At 49.0% G+C, this 18,178-nt stretch overlaps 1 protein-coding gene across 5 annotated transcripts in view; it reads right to left on the reverse strand.

Moving 5' to 3' along the window:
• Positions 1-8,973: 8,973 nt before the first annotated feature.
• The window catches only part of LOC139239226 (homeobox protein Meis1-like), a 271,442-nt gene continuing 262,237 nt past the window's right edge, over positions 8,974-18,178 (reverse strand). For 2 of the 5 annotated variants that reach the window (XM_070867906.1, XM_070867905.1), the window contains exons 11-12: positions 15,847-15,936; positions 8,974-9,540 (exon numbers count right to left, since the gene is read on the reverse strand). In XM_070867906.1, the coding sequence (XP_070724007.1) occupies positions 9,260-9,540; positions 15,847-15,936 (371 nt within the window). In that variant the 3' untranslated portion in view covers positions 8,974-9,259. Of the gene's footprint in view, positions 9,541-15,475; positions 15,572-15,846; positions 15,937-18,178 lie in introns of all 5 variants that reach the window. The other 3 variants (XM_070867908.1, XM_070867910.1, XM_070867907.1) reach the window with 3 other exon arrangements.

Consider the following 18,178-nt stretch of genomic DNA (forward strand, 5'->3'; position numbering starts at 1 on the left):
CTGAAATGGTCATTGCTTGAGCCTCCCAAATTATTCGCCTTGCTGCAATGTCTCTGCAGAATAGGGAAACTCAAAGACGGTAAAATTCTGGGTCGTTCCGTTTTGGTAATCCTCGTGAGGCAAGACTTCCTGTCCCCGGCGCAGAAGTCCCGCCCTGCGACCTGAATAGGAGGCCATCGCCTCCGAGAGAAAGGTGGAGCGCAATGTCACGTCCTCGTGGGTCAGGCTCGGGCGGCGCTACCCGGGCAATCATCGGAGCGTAGCGCTGACGCGTTCCAAGGGCCCTCCGCTTCCGTTAAAGGGAAGGTACGCTGCAGGCTTTTGCTGGCCTTTTGTTGGGCCTCCGCTGGGCCACCAGGGTAGCGGGGTGCCGTGGTCACAGCCCGGCACAGAGGTGGAGCGCTGGGCCGTACCAGCGCGGCGCAGATCCCGCCAAATTGGCAGAGAGAGGCCCGAGCGGTAAGTCGGCAATAAAGAAAAATGGCGGCGTGCGCACCTCCTCCATTAAGTTTCGCCCCCGTGAGCAAAGTGCTGTCCGGTTCACGACCCGCGCGGCTGGTGCTGACAATGGCCACTGCGGCCTCACGGGGCACTGCCCCAATTTCTGCCACGGAGCGAAAAAGCGCAAGGCGATGACGTCATCACCGGAGGCGTGGCGGCCCAGCCTGCTGCCAGCGGGGGCGCGGCACGACCGGTTTGCGCCTCCGCTAAGTCCCACGCAATTTCACGAGGAGCCGGTAGCCTCACACCCCCGGGCGAAAACACGTTCGCGGCCTGTTAGCACCCGAGGCGCACAGCGGGGAAATTGCGCGCCCAAAATATAAACAATGGCCACCAATGCAGCCAGTGTCTCTGCTGGTAGGAGATCGGCAACCAGAGGACAGATTTAAGGTACTTGGCTAAAAAATCCAAGGACAAAAATGAGGAGAACTTTACTTTCTACAGCAACTTGTTGTGATCTGGAGATTCGATAGTAACTTTCAAAAAGGAATGGGATAAATATTTGAAAAGGAGAAATCTGCTGGGCCATGGGGATAGAGCAGGAAAATAGAAGTAATTGGAGAGCTCTTTCAACGTGCTGGTACAAACACGATGGGTCGAATGGCCTGCTTCTGTGCCGTATGATTCTTTCAGCATCTCAATGTCCATTGAAGTGGGCTTCAGGCCAATGAAGAGATATTTTATTTTTGTATTGCTATGATGAATGACATCGCAATTTCAGCTGTGTGTGACTGCAGAATACAGCGTTGTGATTCCGAGGGACGCTTGCTACTCACAATCACACAAGGGCAGCACAAACCCATCTAATGAGAACCTGGGAAGATCACTAAATGGAAGAATTACTGTCAGTAGAGTGCCCTGTGAGATTCTGAGGAGTTCTGACAAAGGGTCATCGACCCGAAACGTTAACTCTGTTTCTCTCTCCACGGTTGCTGCCTGACCCGCAGAGTATTTACAGCATTTCCTGTTTTGTATTTCTGATTTCCATCATCCGCAGTATTTTGCTTTTGACTCTATAAGTCTAGTGTATCCTAAATCAGAAATGGGAGTGCTGCACCTGTAGCAGTCTGGACTGCATTTTTCAGCATTCAGCACCCCGAGGTTGAAATCCTAGACCCGAGGAAATGCTGCAGCATTGGGTTGATTAGAAACTTTTGGAATCAGTCTGAAGCCTTTGGCCTTTTCTCGTCCATCTCTTCTTGTAAACAGAGAAACATCTTTCTCATTGATGCCTCATCCGTGCCTTTGTTCCCTCTAGAGTTGACTATTCCAACGCACTCCTGGCTGGCCTCCCACATTCTACCCTACATAAACTTGAGATGATCCAAAACTCGGCGGCCCGTGTCCTAACTCGCACCAAGTCCCGCTCACCCATCACCCTTGTGCTCGCTGACCTACATTGGCTCCCGGTTAAGCAACGCCTCGATTTCAAAATTCTCATCCTTGTTTTCAAATCTCTCCATGGCCTTGCCCCTCCCTATCTCTGTAATCTCCTCCAGCCCCATAACCCCCCGAGATGTCTGCGCTCCTCTAATTCTGTCCTCTTGAGCATCCCTGATTATAATCGCTCAACCATTGGTGGTCGTGCCTTCAGTTGCCTGGGCCCCAAGCTCTGGAACTCCCTGCCAAAACCTCTCCGCCTCTCTTTCCTCCTTTAAGATGCTCCTGAAAACCTAACTCTTTAAACAAGCTTTTGATCACCTGCACTAATTTCTCCTTATGTGGCTCAGTGTCAAATTTATTGTCTTATAACACTCCTGTGAAGCTCCTTGGGACGTTTTACGACAATAAAGGTGCTATATAAATACAAGTTGTTGCTGTTATTGGTATCCAATCAAATCCCCTGGGAGGACAGGTGCACCAACATCAGTGTTCTCGATCAGGCCAAGATCCCCAGCATTGAAGCACTGACCACACTCGACCAGCTCCGTTGGGCGGGCCACATTGTTCGCACGCCCGACACGAGACTCCCAAAGCAAGCGCTCTACTCGGAACTCCGACACGGCAAGCGAGCCCCAGGTGGGCAGAGGAAATGTTTCAAGGATACCCCCAAAGCCTCCCTGATAAAGTGCAACATCCCCACCGACACCTGGGAGTCCCTGGCCCAAGACCGCCCTAAGTGGAGGAAGAGCATCCGGGAAGACGCCGAACACCTCGACTCTCTTCGCCGGGAGCACGCGGAAGCCAAGCGCTAACAACGGAAGGAGCGCACAACAACCCAAGCACCCCTCCCACCCGTCCCTCCAACCACCGTCTGCCCCACCCGTGACAGAGACTGTAGGTCCCACATTGGTCTCATCAGTCACCTGAGAACTCATATTAGTATGGAAGCAAGTCATCCTCGACTCCGAGGGACTGCCTAAGAAGAAGAAGGTATCCAGTCAGCAAAGGTCTTATTCTCACCCTCTCCAAAATGAGAGCCACACAATAGCAAGCTGGCCCATTCGATCCTTTGGGTCTTACCTGCAGATTGAAAGTAGAAACATAGAAACATAGAAAATAGGTGCAGGAGTAGGCCATTCGGCCCTTCTAGCCTGCACCGCCATTCAATGAGTTCATGGCTGAACATGCAACTTCAGTACCCTATTCCTGCTTTCTCACCATACCCCTTGATTCCCCTAGTAGTAAGGACTTCATCTAACTCCTTTTTGAATATATTTAGTGAATTGGCCTCAACAACTTTCTGTGGTAGAGAATTCCACAGGTTCACCACTCTCTGGGTGAAGAAATTCCTCCTCATCTCGGTCCAAAATGGCTTCCCCCTTATCCTTAGACTGTATCCCCTGGTTCTGGACTTCCCCAACATTGGGAACATTCTTCCTGCATCTAACCTGTCTAACCCCGTCAGAATTTTAAACGTTTCTATGAGGTCCCCTCTCATTCTTCTGAACTCCAGTGAATACAAGCCCAGTTGATCCAGTCTTTCTTGATAGGTCAGTCCCGCCATCCCGGGAATCAGTCTGGTGAACCTTCGCTGCACTCCCTCAATAGCAAGAATGTCCTTCCTCAGGTTAGGAGACCAAAACTGTACACAATACTCCAGGTGTGGCCTCACCAAGGCCCTGTACAATTGTAGCAACACCTCCCTGCCCTTGTACTCAAATCCCCTCGCTATGAAGGCCAACATGCCATTTGCTTTCTTAACCGCCTGCTGTACCTGCATGCCAACCTTCAATGACTGATGTACCATGACACCCAGGTCTCTTTGCACCTCCCCTTTTCCTAATCTGTCACCATTCAGATAATAGTCTGTCTCTCTGTTTTTACGACCAAAGTGGATAACCTCACATTTATCCACATTATACTTCATCTGCCATGCATTTGCCCACTCACCTAACCTATCCAAGTCGCTCTGCAGCCTCATACTGCCACCCAACTTAGTGTCATCCGCAAATTTGGAGATACTACATTTAATCCCCTCGTCTAAATCATTAATGTACAGTGTAAACAGCTGGGGCCCCAGCATAGAACCTTGCGGTACCCCACTAGTCACTGCCTGCCATTCTGAAAAGTCCCCATTTACTCCTACTCTTTGCTTCCTGTCTGACAACCAGTTCTCAATCCATGTCAGCACACTACCCCCAATCCCATGTGCTTTAACTTTGCACATTAATCTCTTGTGTGGGACCTTGTCGAAAGCCTTCTGAAAGTCCAAATATACCACATCAACTGGTTCTCCCTTGTCCACTCTACTGGAAACATCCTCAAAAAATTCCAGAAGATTTGTCAAGCATGATTTCCCTTTCACAAATCCATGCTGACTTGGACCTATCATATTACCTCTTTCCAAATGCACTGCTATGACATCCTTAATAATTGATTCCATCATTTTACCCACTACCGATGTCAGGCTGACCGGTCTGTAATTCCCTGTTTTCTCTCTCCCTCCTTTTTTAAAAAGTGGGGTTACATTGGCTACCCTCCACTCGATAGGAACTGATCCAGAGTCAATGGAATGTTGGAAAATGACTGTCAATGCATCCACTATTTCCAAGGCCACCTCCTTAAGTACTCTGGGATGCAGTCCATCAGGCCCTGGGGATTTATCGGCCTTCAATCCCATCAATTTCCCCAACACAATTTCCCGACTAATAAGGATTTCCCTCAGTTCCTCCTCCTTACTAGACCCTCCGACCCCTTTTATATCCGGAAGGTTGTTTGTGTCAGTGAATACCGAACCAAAGTACTTATTCAATTGGTCCGCCATTTCTTTGTTCCCCGTTATGACTTCCCCTGATTCTGACTGCAGGGGACCTACGTTTGTCTTTACTAACCTTTTTCTCTTTACATATCTATAGAAACTTTTGCAATCCGTCTTAATGTTCCCTGCAAGTAACTTCTCGTACTGCATTTTCCCTGCCCTAATCAAACCCTTTGTCCTCCTCTGCTGAGTTCTAAATTTCTCCCAGTCCCCGGGTTCGCTGCTATTTCTGGCCAATTTGTATGCCACTTCCTTGGCTTTAATGCTATCCCTGATTTCCCTTGATAGCCACGGTTGAGCCACCTTCCCTTTTTTATTTTTACGACAGACAGGAATGTACAATTGTTGTAGTTCATCCATGCGGTCTCTAAATGTCTGCCATTGCCCATCCACAGTCAACCCCTTCAATATCATTCACCAATCTATCCTAGCCAATTCACGCCTCATACCTTCAAAGTTACCCTTCTTTAAGTTCTGGAGTATTTACAGTCTCCAGCGCTGCTCGCATGAAATCATCCACATACCAACACCGTGTTAACCAAATTCCTCCTCAATGTTTTCAAGATAATCACCTGAAGAAAATTAACACTAAACCCGATCGAGCGAAGATGGCACTGGGCATTCACACTGCAGTAATCTTTATCAGGCCATTTTGTAATATTTTGAGTTTAGCAATGTGCTGATCGTTGGTGCTGCTGTTATAGGGCATCCTGCGCGCCTGAGCCTGGACGACTTGCATTCCCTTCCCTTCGCTCAACCATTGAGCCACAGAGGTTTACAACACAGCATGAGGCCATTTAGCCCATTGTGTCTAGGACGGCTCTTTGCTCGAACAATCCCAAACTAATCTCATTATCCTGCTCTCTCCACATGGCCTTGTCTCTTCCTCTGTTCAAATGTTCATCCAACTTTCCCTTAGAGGCTCTTTGTCTCAACTGCTTCATAGAACGGTTACAGCATGGAAGAAGGCCATTCGGCCCATCGAGCCCGTACCGACTCTCAGCCAGTCCCACTCCCCCGCCCTTTCTCCGTAGCCCTGCAAAGTGTTTTCCTTCAGGTACTTATCCAACTCCCTTTTGAAAGCCGCGATTGAGTCTGCCTCCACCACCCTCTCAGGCAGCGCATTCCAGATCCTAACCACTCGCTGCGTAAAAACATTTTTCCTCACGTCGCCTTTGGTTCTTCTGCCAATCGCCTTAAATCTGTGTCCTCTGGTTCTCGACCCTTCCACCAATGGGAACAGTTTCTCTCTCTCTACTCTGTCCGGACCCCTCATGATTTTGAACACCTCGATCAAATCTCCTCTCAACCTTCTCTGCTCCGAGGAGAACAACCCCAGCTTCTCCAGTCTATCCACGTAACTGAAGTCCCTCATCCCTGGAACCATTCTCGTAAATCTTTTCTGCACCCTCTCTAAGGCCTTCACATCCTTCCTAAAGTGCGGTACCTAGAATTGGACACAGTACACCAGTTTGGGCTGAACCAGTGTTTTATACAGGTTCATCATAATTTCCACACTTTTGTGCTCTAGGGGCCTGATTTTGGTCAAGGCCTCTGCCCGCCCAAGTGCCGCCCAAAGTGCACGGTACTTTGGGCGGGATATTCATGGCCGAGGTCCCTCGAAGGTCGGCAGGGTGCCAATTCTGTGATGTACGCCGCCAATCTGGGTGGCAGCGGGCGGGAGCTCTCATTCTCGGCGGCAGAGGCGCTTGCCGCCCAAGTGCCGCCGAGGATGGAGTCGGGCTCACGGAGCGCCGAAGGCCTGGCAAAATGAGTCATCAGAAAAAAGTAAAAAAAACTAGCGGAAGACTTTCAGGGGACCCCCATGCAGGTAAGTCGCTGTGGAAAAATTTGTTAAAAATGTTCATTTACCTTTTTTTCAGGTTTTTCCGACTCACCGTCGGGGACAGACCAGCCTCCAGCCGGCGGCCCACCCCCGTTCTGCCACCGGCTCCCGCTCGCAGGAATCTGGGAGCTCGGCGGTCAGGAGCTTAGTTGCGCCACTCGGCCAGCGGACGGTTCCCGGTGGCTCTTCCCTCCCGCCAGCTCCAGGCCACCTCCAAAGGGGCACTGGGTGTATCTTGACGAGGAATGTCGGGGGCAGCGGGCGGTGAGGTGATGACCTTCGGCCTCTCGATCTCTATTTATGAAGCCCAGGATCCCATAAGCCATTTTAACTTTTTTCTCTTCCTGCGGCAAAGCAATCTATGCTCCAACAACGCGGAGTTAGAAAATGCCTCTCCACCTCTCACAGCCGATTGGTGGAAGTACTCCCAGCCATCTTGTCCTGCACTTTGGAACACTCTGCACAAACAATTTACTTCACCTTCCCACTTTCAAAAGCCTCCTCAAATTCGATCTCCTCAACTGCACCTCTTGCCAGCTTCCCAACTCTTAACCCAATTCCTGTTCGGTGTCCGGTTTTCCTCATCTCTCGTTGAGGCCACGAGATGCTCTGATACATTAAAGGAGCGATATAACTGTAAATGATGGTTTCGATCGTAACTTTGTATTGGAACATGGGAGACCATTTAAGGGAGATTGTCACGGTTTGGGAGAGGGCAACAGTCCAGAAGAGAAGAGCGTTACTTTGCTCCGATGAGGTTGGGATGCAAGAGGGGTGGTTATATTTTTGTGAACAATTCTATTTTTGCGATTTGATGTTATTCATTGTGAGTGACACTTAAACTGCATATATCCCAAGAGGACCAGGGGCTTTCAGCCCATGGTTTTTGGGGCAAAATACAATATTCTAGCGAAAGATATTTTAGAATGAGGTTTCCATTAAGCCAGGGGCATCAGGGAATAAACCTGATCATCTCTGCAAGACGCCGACTTACTTTAGTGACATCCGGTCTACGTGATCCTAAAGATCCAATGTATCCCAACCTGTAACTTGAAGGCCATTTCAATGCTAGCCAGGAAAGACCAACTGCAAAGGGCCTGTCCCTTTCCCATATTACAACAGTGATGACACTTTTTTTAAAAAGCACTTCATTGGCTGTAAAGTGTTTTGGGACGTCCGGTGGCTGTGAAAGGCGCTATATAAATGCAAGTCTTTCTTTCTTTCTTTGAAGAGGAGCCCAAATGTATGGTGTATTCACTCTTGGGGCTTAGACCCTCTGGTCAATTAGGATGACTGGAATTGTGGTCATTGAGTGCGGGAACAGCCCACACATGGAGAAGTGAACATTCGGATAAGAAGTCGGCGAGAAATGTTTGCGAAAATCACCAGCAGGTATTTCGCCATTGTTTTTCCACGATATTTTAAGCTATATTCCAATCAATTCCACTGTAATTGGTAAAGGTGCGTCCCCAAACAGGATACGGCCAAGAATCCAAATTTTGCCAGTAATAGATCTCCAATTAAAAATACAACACTCAAAAAGTTGTAAATCCTGAATGGATATGTCCAATCTCGTTGCCAACTAAATGTTGCTGATCCTGATGGGTCGGCCCGTGAATGATGTCGTGAATTGAATCTCAGCCATCTTCGCTTGTATTGAATTCATGGCATCATCACTTGGAACAGTCCATCCCCAAAGCAAGGAGCAATGCAACTATTCTATTTAAATGGAAGGTGGAGATTCATGATTGTGACCTTTTGAACTTTGAGTTTTAAGAAGGGATCCAGGGTCTGGTCGCACTTTAAATGTATGGTGTCAGATTGGGGACATACTTAAAGGATATTTTGAGGAGGTGCACACTTGGTCATCACCGATGATTCAATCAGCCAATTGCCATGAAGAAAATTGACATAGCGATCAAACAATCCAACAAGAAGCTTTCAGAATGAACTCATAAGATAACTCGGTCATCGTTCATGAGTTGAATTAGTAATCGCGATGAAATATTACTGTAGAATTCTGAATCTAGCCTCAGAACTAATCCAAGTATGGAACTTGGCAAATACACTTTCCAGCATTTGTGCCCTGAACGCTGAAAAATATACACAACTAAACGAATACATGCAGCAGTCACGTGATATGCGCCCAGGAAATCGAGGCTCGCAACTCAGGACAGGCACCACCCACAAGGTCAATGCTGTGTTGGTATACAGGAGATGTAGGGTCCTACCCATTGCTGTCAGATGGCCTCCCCGCTCCTAGCACACTCTCCCTCCTTCCCTCCCTCCCTCCAGGAAACAGGTTGGCTTGATTACTCCACCAGATCTTCGAGAATAGCACACATAGTGTGGAAATACTTCTTTTTCCGCTGTTATTTTTTATCTATATATATATATAAAAAAAAATTCTATAGGAAACCAAAGAAGGGATAACGGAACAGTACTAGGTAATTTAGTCTTCATTGTTTTCTGCAGTTGCTCAAAAATGGTTGTAATGTCCTTTTTTTTTCAGTATTTCATTGTATATAAAAGTCTCACTGTACTTTAGTTAAGATGCTCCAGAATTGGTCCTCATTCAAATCCACAAAAGATACAATAGAAAATAAACAACAGTGTCACACACACAGCAGTCTCAATTCCAGTATGTGCCTCAAAATGCCAAGGCCGAACATCTCGTTAAACTCTTCCTCTTCTGTACATTTCTTTACATTTTAATGGGCGTGGATGTCCATCGCCGGTCCGCTCAGGACGGGGTCTCCGGGGTTCAAAATGGAAGGGCTTTGCGATGGCATCACCGGGTGGGGTGGGGGTCCGCTGTGCATCATCATGGCTGGGTGGTGGGGGTGGCCAGGGACGTAGGAGTGCAGTGAGGGTCCGTGTCTCAGCTGTGCGGGGTGAGGTGTCATTGGGGGAGGGGTGTACCCTGCTTGTGGGAGGCCCATGCCCATCGCGCCTCCTTGAGTTACGTAGTCCCCTGGAATTCCCGGCAAACCTAGAGAAATAAGGTCAGAAATACAATTTATATATATATTTTTCGAACAAGCCCCCAATGTCCTCCAGTTGCGCTTCACCGAATCTCCTTGTAATGTCTTTGCTTCATGGGTTCTTTGCTTAAGAATTCATAGCAGCACATTGCTATTAAGAACTAGTTGGTTTATTAGCAAAAGTTTTAACAACCAAACAACACATTACCAGTTCATCCACTCAGCTCACAACTGCATACCTCATCATGGATTCCTCCGAACCCAAATGGCTGGGGTTTTATTGAGTCTTGTGAACATCACGTGACTGGCTAAGCCACTCTCAACGCAACAGCTCAACCAACCTGTGAGCACGCTCACCAGTGCATACATTACACTCCTCAACTCCAAATGCTTTCTCCTTTCCAGCTGGGAACTCAGTGTGATTTTGACGTAAGTCCCCACCAATTGCACATTGTGACTGGCCATTGTTGACCACAATGAATCTTTTCTGTTGGGGTTTTCTATTCAATTGAGCACAGAAGCTAATGGAAACTCGGCTGCCCGTGTCCTAACTCGCACCAAGTCCCGCTCACCCATCACCCCCTGTTAAGCAACGCCTCGATTTCAAAATTCTCATCCTTGTTTTCAAATCCCTCCATGGCCTCGCCCCTCCCTATCTCTGTAACCTCCTCCAGCCTTACAACACCCCGAGACGTCTGTGCTCCTCTAATTCTGCCCTCTTGATTATAATCGCTCAACAATCGGTGGCCGTGCCTTCTGTTGCCTGGGCCCTAAGCGCTGGAACTCCCTCCCTAAACCTCTCCGCCTCTCTACCTCTCTTTCCTCCTTTAAGACGCTCCTTAAAACCTACCTCGGTGACCAAGCTTTTGACCCCTGTGTTGCTCGGTATCAAATTTTGTTTAATAACGCTCCTGTGATGCGCCTTGGGAGCTTTTACTATGTGAAAGGTACTATATAAATGCAAACTGCTGTTGTTGGAGACCATTGCTCAACCGCCCAACCTCTATTGTGGGATTTTCCTCGTGTGTTTTAGAGACTCGGGGAGAAAGTCATCTTTGTAGCACCCGATTTTTTAGTGGTAAAATAAAGGAGGGGGACGAATTTTGGGTGAACTCCTCCTGCGGTGAATCTGTCCGACAAATGCGCCGGTCGCCATATTGGAAGCTGGGACTTTTTAGGTAACCCAAGCGGCTGCCTGAAGCAGGAGCCTTACATATGCAATTCGGGGTCCTAACGCCGGCTGTTGGCAAAATCTGAGTTCTCCTCCTGGCTCCTCAAAATGGCGGCAGCTCGCACTCACCCGGTTACAATACCCCTCCCCCCTCCTCCCCCTGCAGCCTCACCCTCCTCTCCAGTCTGCTTCTCCTCCCCCTCCCCCTCCCCCTCCCACCCACCCTGCTTAGAGATGAGCGATAGGTGTCTGCAGCTCGCCTGCTTCATTCCAGTGAGACCCGATGATTTGGCTCGAGCCTCGGACTGGCAGTGACCAGGACACGGAGTAATCGCATTGATGACTTGTCGCACGTTTTGGGACCAAGTCCAATTTCTCAGCCCCAAACTTGGTAAAAGGTATCTTTGTCAAACTTGCCATTTGCCCTCTCTCCTGTCCGTAGCTTGTCATTTGCCCTATCTTCTTCCTTGAGCCTGCTATCTCTATTTCCTTTCTCCTACCCAGCCATGTCCTGCTCGCCTTCCTATAACCTGCAGTATTAGCACCCTAGTTCTCCTCGATTGCCTTGTTCCTACTGCCCCGCTCTCTCCCCATAGCCCTCTATCAATCCCACTGCCCCGCTCTCTCCCTATAGCCCTCTACCAATCCCAACTAATCCCACTGCCCCGCTCTCTCCCCATAGCCCTCTATCAATTCCAATGAATCCCACTGCCCCGCTCTCTGCCCATAGCCCTCTATCAATCCCAACTAATCCCACTGCCCCGCTCTCTCCCCATAGCCCTCTATCAATTCCAATGAATCCCACTGCCCCGCTCTCTCCACATAGCCCTCTATTAATCTCACTGCCCCGCTCTCTCCCATAGCCCTGTATCAATCCCAACTAATCCCACTGCCCCGCTCTCTCCCCATAGCTCTGTATCAATCACAAATTAATCCCACTGCACCGCGCTCTCCCCATAGCCCTGTATCAATCCCCATGGTCCTGTATCAATCCCAAACTAATCCCACTGACCGCCTTCTCCCCATGGCCCTGTATCAATCCCAAACTAATCCCACTGCCCCACTCTCTCCCCATAGCCCTGTATCATTCCAATATTAATCCCACTGCCCACTTTCTCCCCGTAGCCCTGTATCAGTTCAATATAATCCTACTGCCCCACGCTCTCCCCACAGCCCTGTATCAATCCCAAACTAATCCCACTGCCCTCTCTCCCTGCATCTTCCTCTATTTCAAATATTTATTCCTGATTGTGTTAAAAGATGCAATGACTCTGGGTAAAAGACATTCTCCTAACCTCTCTTAATGACAGTTTTAAACTGATGACCCCTCATTCCTCAGCCAGGAGATGGGTGAAAGTGGCCTAGCAGAACCTTCGGGAGGGAATCGGCTTATAGTTGCCTTCCGTGCAGCTCTGAGCATCAGCTGGCCTGAACCGAGATGAATCTGGATGTGCTTGTCTAATAGATCCGGCTGGATATCATACAGGGGCCTATACAGCACCTCCCGACAACCTCCATCCCCTCATACTATTATTGTCACGGATTGTAAGGGAAAATAAGCTGCTGCGAGCGGGTAATGTAAGGTGAGGTGAGGTTAGCTCAGTAATTGCAGCTTGCACGCCATTTACAAGTTTATCCGCTGGCAAAATTGCCTCTATTCTCTCAGAAATCCTTTGTTGAGAATTCAAAATGCGTTCATTTGCTTCCGCCGAGGCTCAGAGTGCAACGTAGGCCTCGGGTTCAGGTGCGGTGACCCATGTCGGATCCGAGATGTTAATGAGCACATTTGCATATCTGCCCAGTCAATCCGATTGGACACAGTGCGATTGACTGCCTACTTAAACGGCCCACAATCAATTAGCTCATGCGAAGGATCCCTGCCCCTTTGTGTGTGGCTAATGCACAGTGTTTCTCCTATTGATTTGCTGATTTGCCTCAAGCTCCCTGGCTAACATTCCCGGCTGGGCCCACAGAGTTTTCGTCTCCCTTCTAAACTTTCGTCTAAAAAAAAACCACAAGAAGTAAATGCGTTTTTCCGGCCAATTCTGCCACTGTCACAGTGCTCGAGTCCGGCCGGACGCATTTCTACAGATTTCGTCACATGACTGCCCCTCCCCCAAACTCCCGCCATTGGTCACCCGACACGTCCATCATCTCAGTGCCCCCACCTTCTCACGGCCAATCGGAAAGCGAGCAGACTCTTCATTACCCAATTGGCCAAACAGCCTCCCCCGCTCCCCCCCACACCCCACCGCATTTTTTATATTTTCATAACTAATAGACATTAGTGTTCATAGAATTATAGAAATTTACAGCATGGAACGAGGCCATTTCGGCCCATCATGTCCGCGCCGGCCGACAAAGAGCTACCCAAACTAATCCCACTTTCCAGCTCATGGTCCATAGCCCTGTAGGTTACGGCACTTCAAGTGCACATCCAATGTGGGTGAGGGTTTCTGCCTCTACCACCCTTTCAGGCAGTGAGTTCCAGACCCCCACCACCCTCTGGGTGAAGAAATTTCCCCTCAAATCCCCTCTAAACCTCCTACCAATGACTTTCAATCTATGCCCCCTTGTTGTTGACCCCTCTGCTAAGGGAAATAGGTCCTTCCTATCAACTCTATCTAGGCCCCTCATAATTTTATACACCTCAGCCTCCTCTGTTCCAAAGGAAACAAACCCAGTGTTGCAAAAAAAACACACCATTTTATTAATGGCCCGAGGGATGTTCCCTTGGGTTTTGATCGCTGCGGTGACCAGGAGATTAATCTTCAATTCCTGGAGACTCCAGGACAACCCTGGAGAGTTGGCCAGCCCTACACGGTGGAAAACCCATTGCGGATTTGATCTCTCTATAAAAAAAGCTTTGAGAGTGTCTGGCGCCAACCGCAATTAACCTCTAAGTGGCCTTAGGATGTTCACAGCAACAAGACGTATGGTCTTAAAGGGCCAGGCCAGGTTAACACATCTGAGCCTTAGCAGCAGAATAATACATGGTGCGATACAAGGAGTTATGCTCCTGTCATTATGAAATAACTCCCCCGCCCCCCACCCCCCACCCCAACATGAGCAATGCCATGGAAGATCCGGGAACCGGATAAAAAAAGGCTAAGCAATGTGCCTCCTGGAGGGGAGGCGTCTCAGGGTTCAGCTGTGGTACTGGGTGGGAAAACAGGTGTGTCCGGGGCAGATCAGTGCCCCAATTTGTGTTCCGAGCCTTGGTGTTGGATGTTCGGAGGGAGGACTCGGGGAGTGTCACCTCCCGAGGGGATTGCTAGGCCCCGGTCGGTGGCTGCGGGAGCCGGGAGCTGGAAATTTGCAAACTTCCTTCACCAACAGCAATATAGCAATTAACCTCTAAATGACCTTGGGATATTTCCGGCAAAAAGCTGTATGGTCTTAACACATTTCCGCCTTAGCAGCAGCATAATACATTGTGTAATTCACAGTGTCGCCACCAAAGTGGAGGCAGCTGGTGGCTGAACTCTAAACGGCGCATTCGGTTTTAATGCGGGGGGGGGGGGGGGGAAGGGGTGCTCAGATGGCCACAAGAGCAAGCCTCAGAATCCGTTGTTGACCTCAGCTGAATCCTGAGACACCTCCCCTCCAGGAGGCACATTGCTTGGCCTTTTTTATTCTGTGGCATTGCTCATGGTGGAGGGGGGGAGCGGAGGGGGGGGGGATGTTGTCTATTTGATAATGACAGGAGCGCGACACCGTGTATTACACAATGTATTATTCTGCTGCTAAGGCCGAGATGTGTTAAGACCATACAGCTTATTGCTGTAAACATCCCAAGGTCACTTAGAGGTTAATTGCTTTTGGTGAAGGAAATTTGCAAATCGGCAAGTGTTTGCAAATTTCCAGCTCCCGGTCAGAAGAAACTTGTGTGAAATGACGGGATTCCTTTCTTTCCGAACAGCTTTCTTTGTCACTCTGCAGTGTGCCAGATACTCTCAAAACTTTTGCATCGAGAGACAGAGAAAGTGATAGATAAATAGAAAACAAGGTGAAGAGAGATAAAGGTATAGGTGGAGAGAAATAGGTAAAAAGAGATAAGGATGTAGATAGATCGATAGATGGAGAGATGGATGGATGGATCGACGGATGGACAGACTGACATAGATAGAGATAGATAGATAGATAGATAGATAGATAGATAGATAGATAGATAGATAGATAGATAGATAGATAGATAGATAGATAGATAGATAGATAGACACAGACAGATAGATAACAATAATAATAGATAGATAGACAAACAGATGGACAGAAAATTATAAATAGATAAATACAAGAGTTAAATTCTAAACTGAATATCTAACTATTATTCTTTCGAATATGCAGTGTCTTCTTTTAAGAAGAAGCTCTGTATGTCACAATGTCGACTGCACAGGGGGGATTTCCTGCAGCAACAGTGGATCCTGCCATGGACTCGGCTGAGAGAAGAAAGGTTAAAAACACGCCAACAGTAACCATCCTCTCCCCCTCCGATGACCCATGAAGCCCATCAGCTGACTGCACAGAAGCCAAGGGCGGGCCATCGCAGACGTCGTCACTCGCTTTCCTTCCTTGGGAGGTCGATGGGAAAGCAGGACACCAGATGCACACAAAAAAAGAGAAGACAAGTAAAGCACGATGGACCGAGGGCATGTAGTCATGTGATGAGGAGGGAGACAAGAAGAGCAGTCAAGGTAATGGTGAAGGAGACGGAGATGCCTGGGTGGATGGAGACAAAGAATACAATCTCCCCCAATGGGGACAGTACTTACTTCCCCTTGCTTTGCGATTGGGTAACAGTGATGAAGGCTACATGTAGTGCCATTGCCCCTCCATGCCCATATTCATGCCCATTCCACCCATAGGTCCTAGAAGGAAGATAAACAGTCCCAGTCCATGCCAGGAAATCACCAAAGTCAGAATACAAGACAGGTTTGTGGACATTAAATGGATTGAAGGGCTATTTTTTAAAAAACTGTGCTTCTAAATGTTAATGAAATAGTGAAGTGAGCGCAAAAAAAAACCTAAAATAAAATGGTGTGATGTTTTTTTCCAAGACGGCTAGTGGAGCGAGTGTGGTGAGACAGGCGGGGGTAGAGAGGAATGCTTTACGTTAATGGTGAAGGGAAGTGCCTGAACTTACCCGGAGGCCGAATGCCCATGTGCTGTTGGCCATCCATTACAAAGCCTCCCATTGGTGGACCGTCCGGACTGTAAGGTGCGCCCTGGCCAACTGAGGGAAGAGGATAGAAAAATGCGATTCACTCAAGTGTTGGAAAATTTGGAATGGAAGCATTGTTGTCGGACAGTGTTTACTGGTGTTTGCATTAATGGATGTCAATGTGGTTCATTGCAGCAGGAGAGGGCGGGAGAACATATTCGTTCCTGGGATGTGGCAAGACCAGCATTTATTGCCCGTTCCTAATTGCCCCTTGAAAAGGTGGTGGTGAGCCACCTTCTTGAACCACTGCGGACTTTGCAGTGGTTTGGTATAACGGAGTGGCTCGCTGGGCCATTTCAGAGGACAGTTAAGAGTCAACCACATTGCTGTGGGTCTGGAGTCACATATAGGCCAGACCGGGTAAGGGCGGCAGATTTCCGTACCTAAAGGACATTAGTGAACCAGATGGGTTTTTACGACAATCCAGTAGTTTCATGCTTACCATTACTGACACAGGCTTTTTATTCCAGATTTAGTTAATTAACTGAATTTAAATTCCCCAGCTGCCGAGGTGGGATTTGAACACGGGTCTCTGGGTCATTAGTCCAGGCTTATGAGTGGATTAATATAACCACTGTGCTACTGTACCCAATCGGCAATGAGGAGTTCCAAGACACCAACTCAGCCCACTGCATACTCTGCTGCTTGCCAAGGATTGGGCAATTAGAGTCAATGTAGCTGCCAAAGGTCTGCGAGAAGCTTCGCCCAGCAGCAGTGTCGTCTTTTGATCCAAAATGGCGGGTTCTTCGCGAAGCAAGAAAGTGTGCTTCACTAAGAGAATGAAAAGAAGGGGCAAACTTGCATTTCCACACTACTTTTCGCTTACTCAGATCGTTCCAGAGCAATTTGCGAAAATTAGATCGGAAGCAAAATCACTGGAGGTGAAATTTCCCCTTTTTATAGGCCGGTTATCGCGGGGCTATAACGGGGTTTGGGGGGTTGCTGCATGGTAGTGCCCCGCTCCACGGTGAGCAGCCCGGACCGCCGCGCAACTGGCGATGATGTCATTGCCGTGAGCGCCGACCCCCTTAACGCCCCGTCGGGAAAATTGCCCTGCGTGGCATGAAGCTGGCTGACATTATGCTCTCGGGGCGGTGATTAAAGGAGAGGGCGCCGGCGTCGCGGGCCACCATCTTTTATTTGTTGGCCGACTCTCGGGTCAGCTCGACGATGGTGCCCCTAACGCGGTCCGGGCTGCCATCATGCAGCCCGGCATTCTGTCTTGAGTTGCCTGAGCCGCTAGCCCGGTCACACGCTGCCCTGGTGGAGGCCATCAGAGGCTGTGCAGCATGCACAGCGACCCTCCCCTTTAACGGAACTGGAGGAGCGTTGAAGCGCGTCAGCGCTACGTGGAGCATCGCGTGGCGCTTGACTCCCCACCCCCCCGGTTATCGCCCCCGGTTACTGCCCGCCCCCAAAAGGAAGTGGGGCGCGGGAGATTTGCGCTCCGCTTCCTTTCAGGAGCTGTAAGGGCAATTCCACGGTGGGGATTGGACGTCCGTACCGGGCACTAAAAGCCACCCCCCCCCCCCCCCCCCCCCCGAAGGTTACCGGCCCCAATCGGGGCGCGTGGCAATTTCACCCCCGCTGTTGCTCGGTAGACAAACACAGCAGCCGATTTGTGCACAGCAAGGTCCAACGGGCAGCAAATGAGATAAATAACAAATTGATATGTTGTGGTGGCGTTGGTAGAGGGACGAATGTTGGCCAGGACAGGGAGAAACTTCCTGCACTTCTTTGAAAAAGTGCCGTGGTATCTCTTACCCCTGCTCACCGGCCAGGTTAACATGTCAGTCAAGGGACGGCACCTGTGGCAATGCAGCACTCCCTCAGTACCGCACTGGGATAGATGCTCAAGTTTTGGAGTGGGACTTTGAACCCAAAGCACTTCAGACTCAGGAACAAGAGTGCTTCCATCGAGCCAAGCTCGGTGCTTATTTGCAGACCAGATAGACAACGGGGAGATGTTTAGAATAAAGAGTAGTTCCTAAACCTTCCTCGATTTGATTAATTGACCATTGACTGTACAACGTGACGTACGGTCACACTGATGATGGACTACTGTAAGACCGCAGTGCTAACAAGATGCCATCATCTTAATGTCTGCTTTTAGCAACAAAACAATAGTAATTGCAATAAAATAATATAGCGCCTTTCACGACCACCAGATGTCTCAAAGCACTTTACAGCCAAAGAGTACTTTTGGAGTGTAGTTACTTTTGTAATGTGGGGAAACGCGGCAGCCAATTTGCGC

The sequence above is a fragment of the Pristiophorus japonicus genome, chromosome 26 (assembly GCF_044704955.1).
Source record: "Pristiophorus japonicus isolate sPriJap1 chromosome 26, sPriJap1.hap1, whole genome shotgun sequence".
NCBI lineage: Eukaryota > Metazoa > Chordata > Chondrichthyes > Pristiophoridae > Pristiophorus > Pristiophorus japonicus.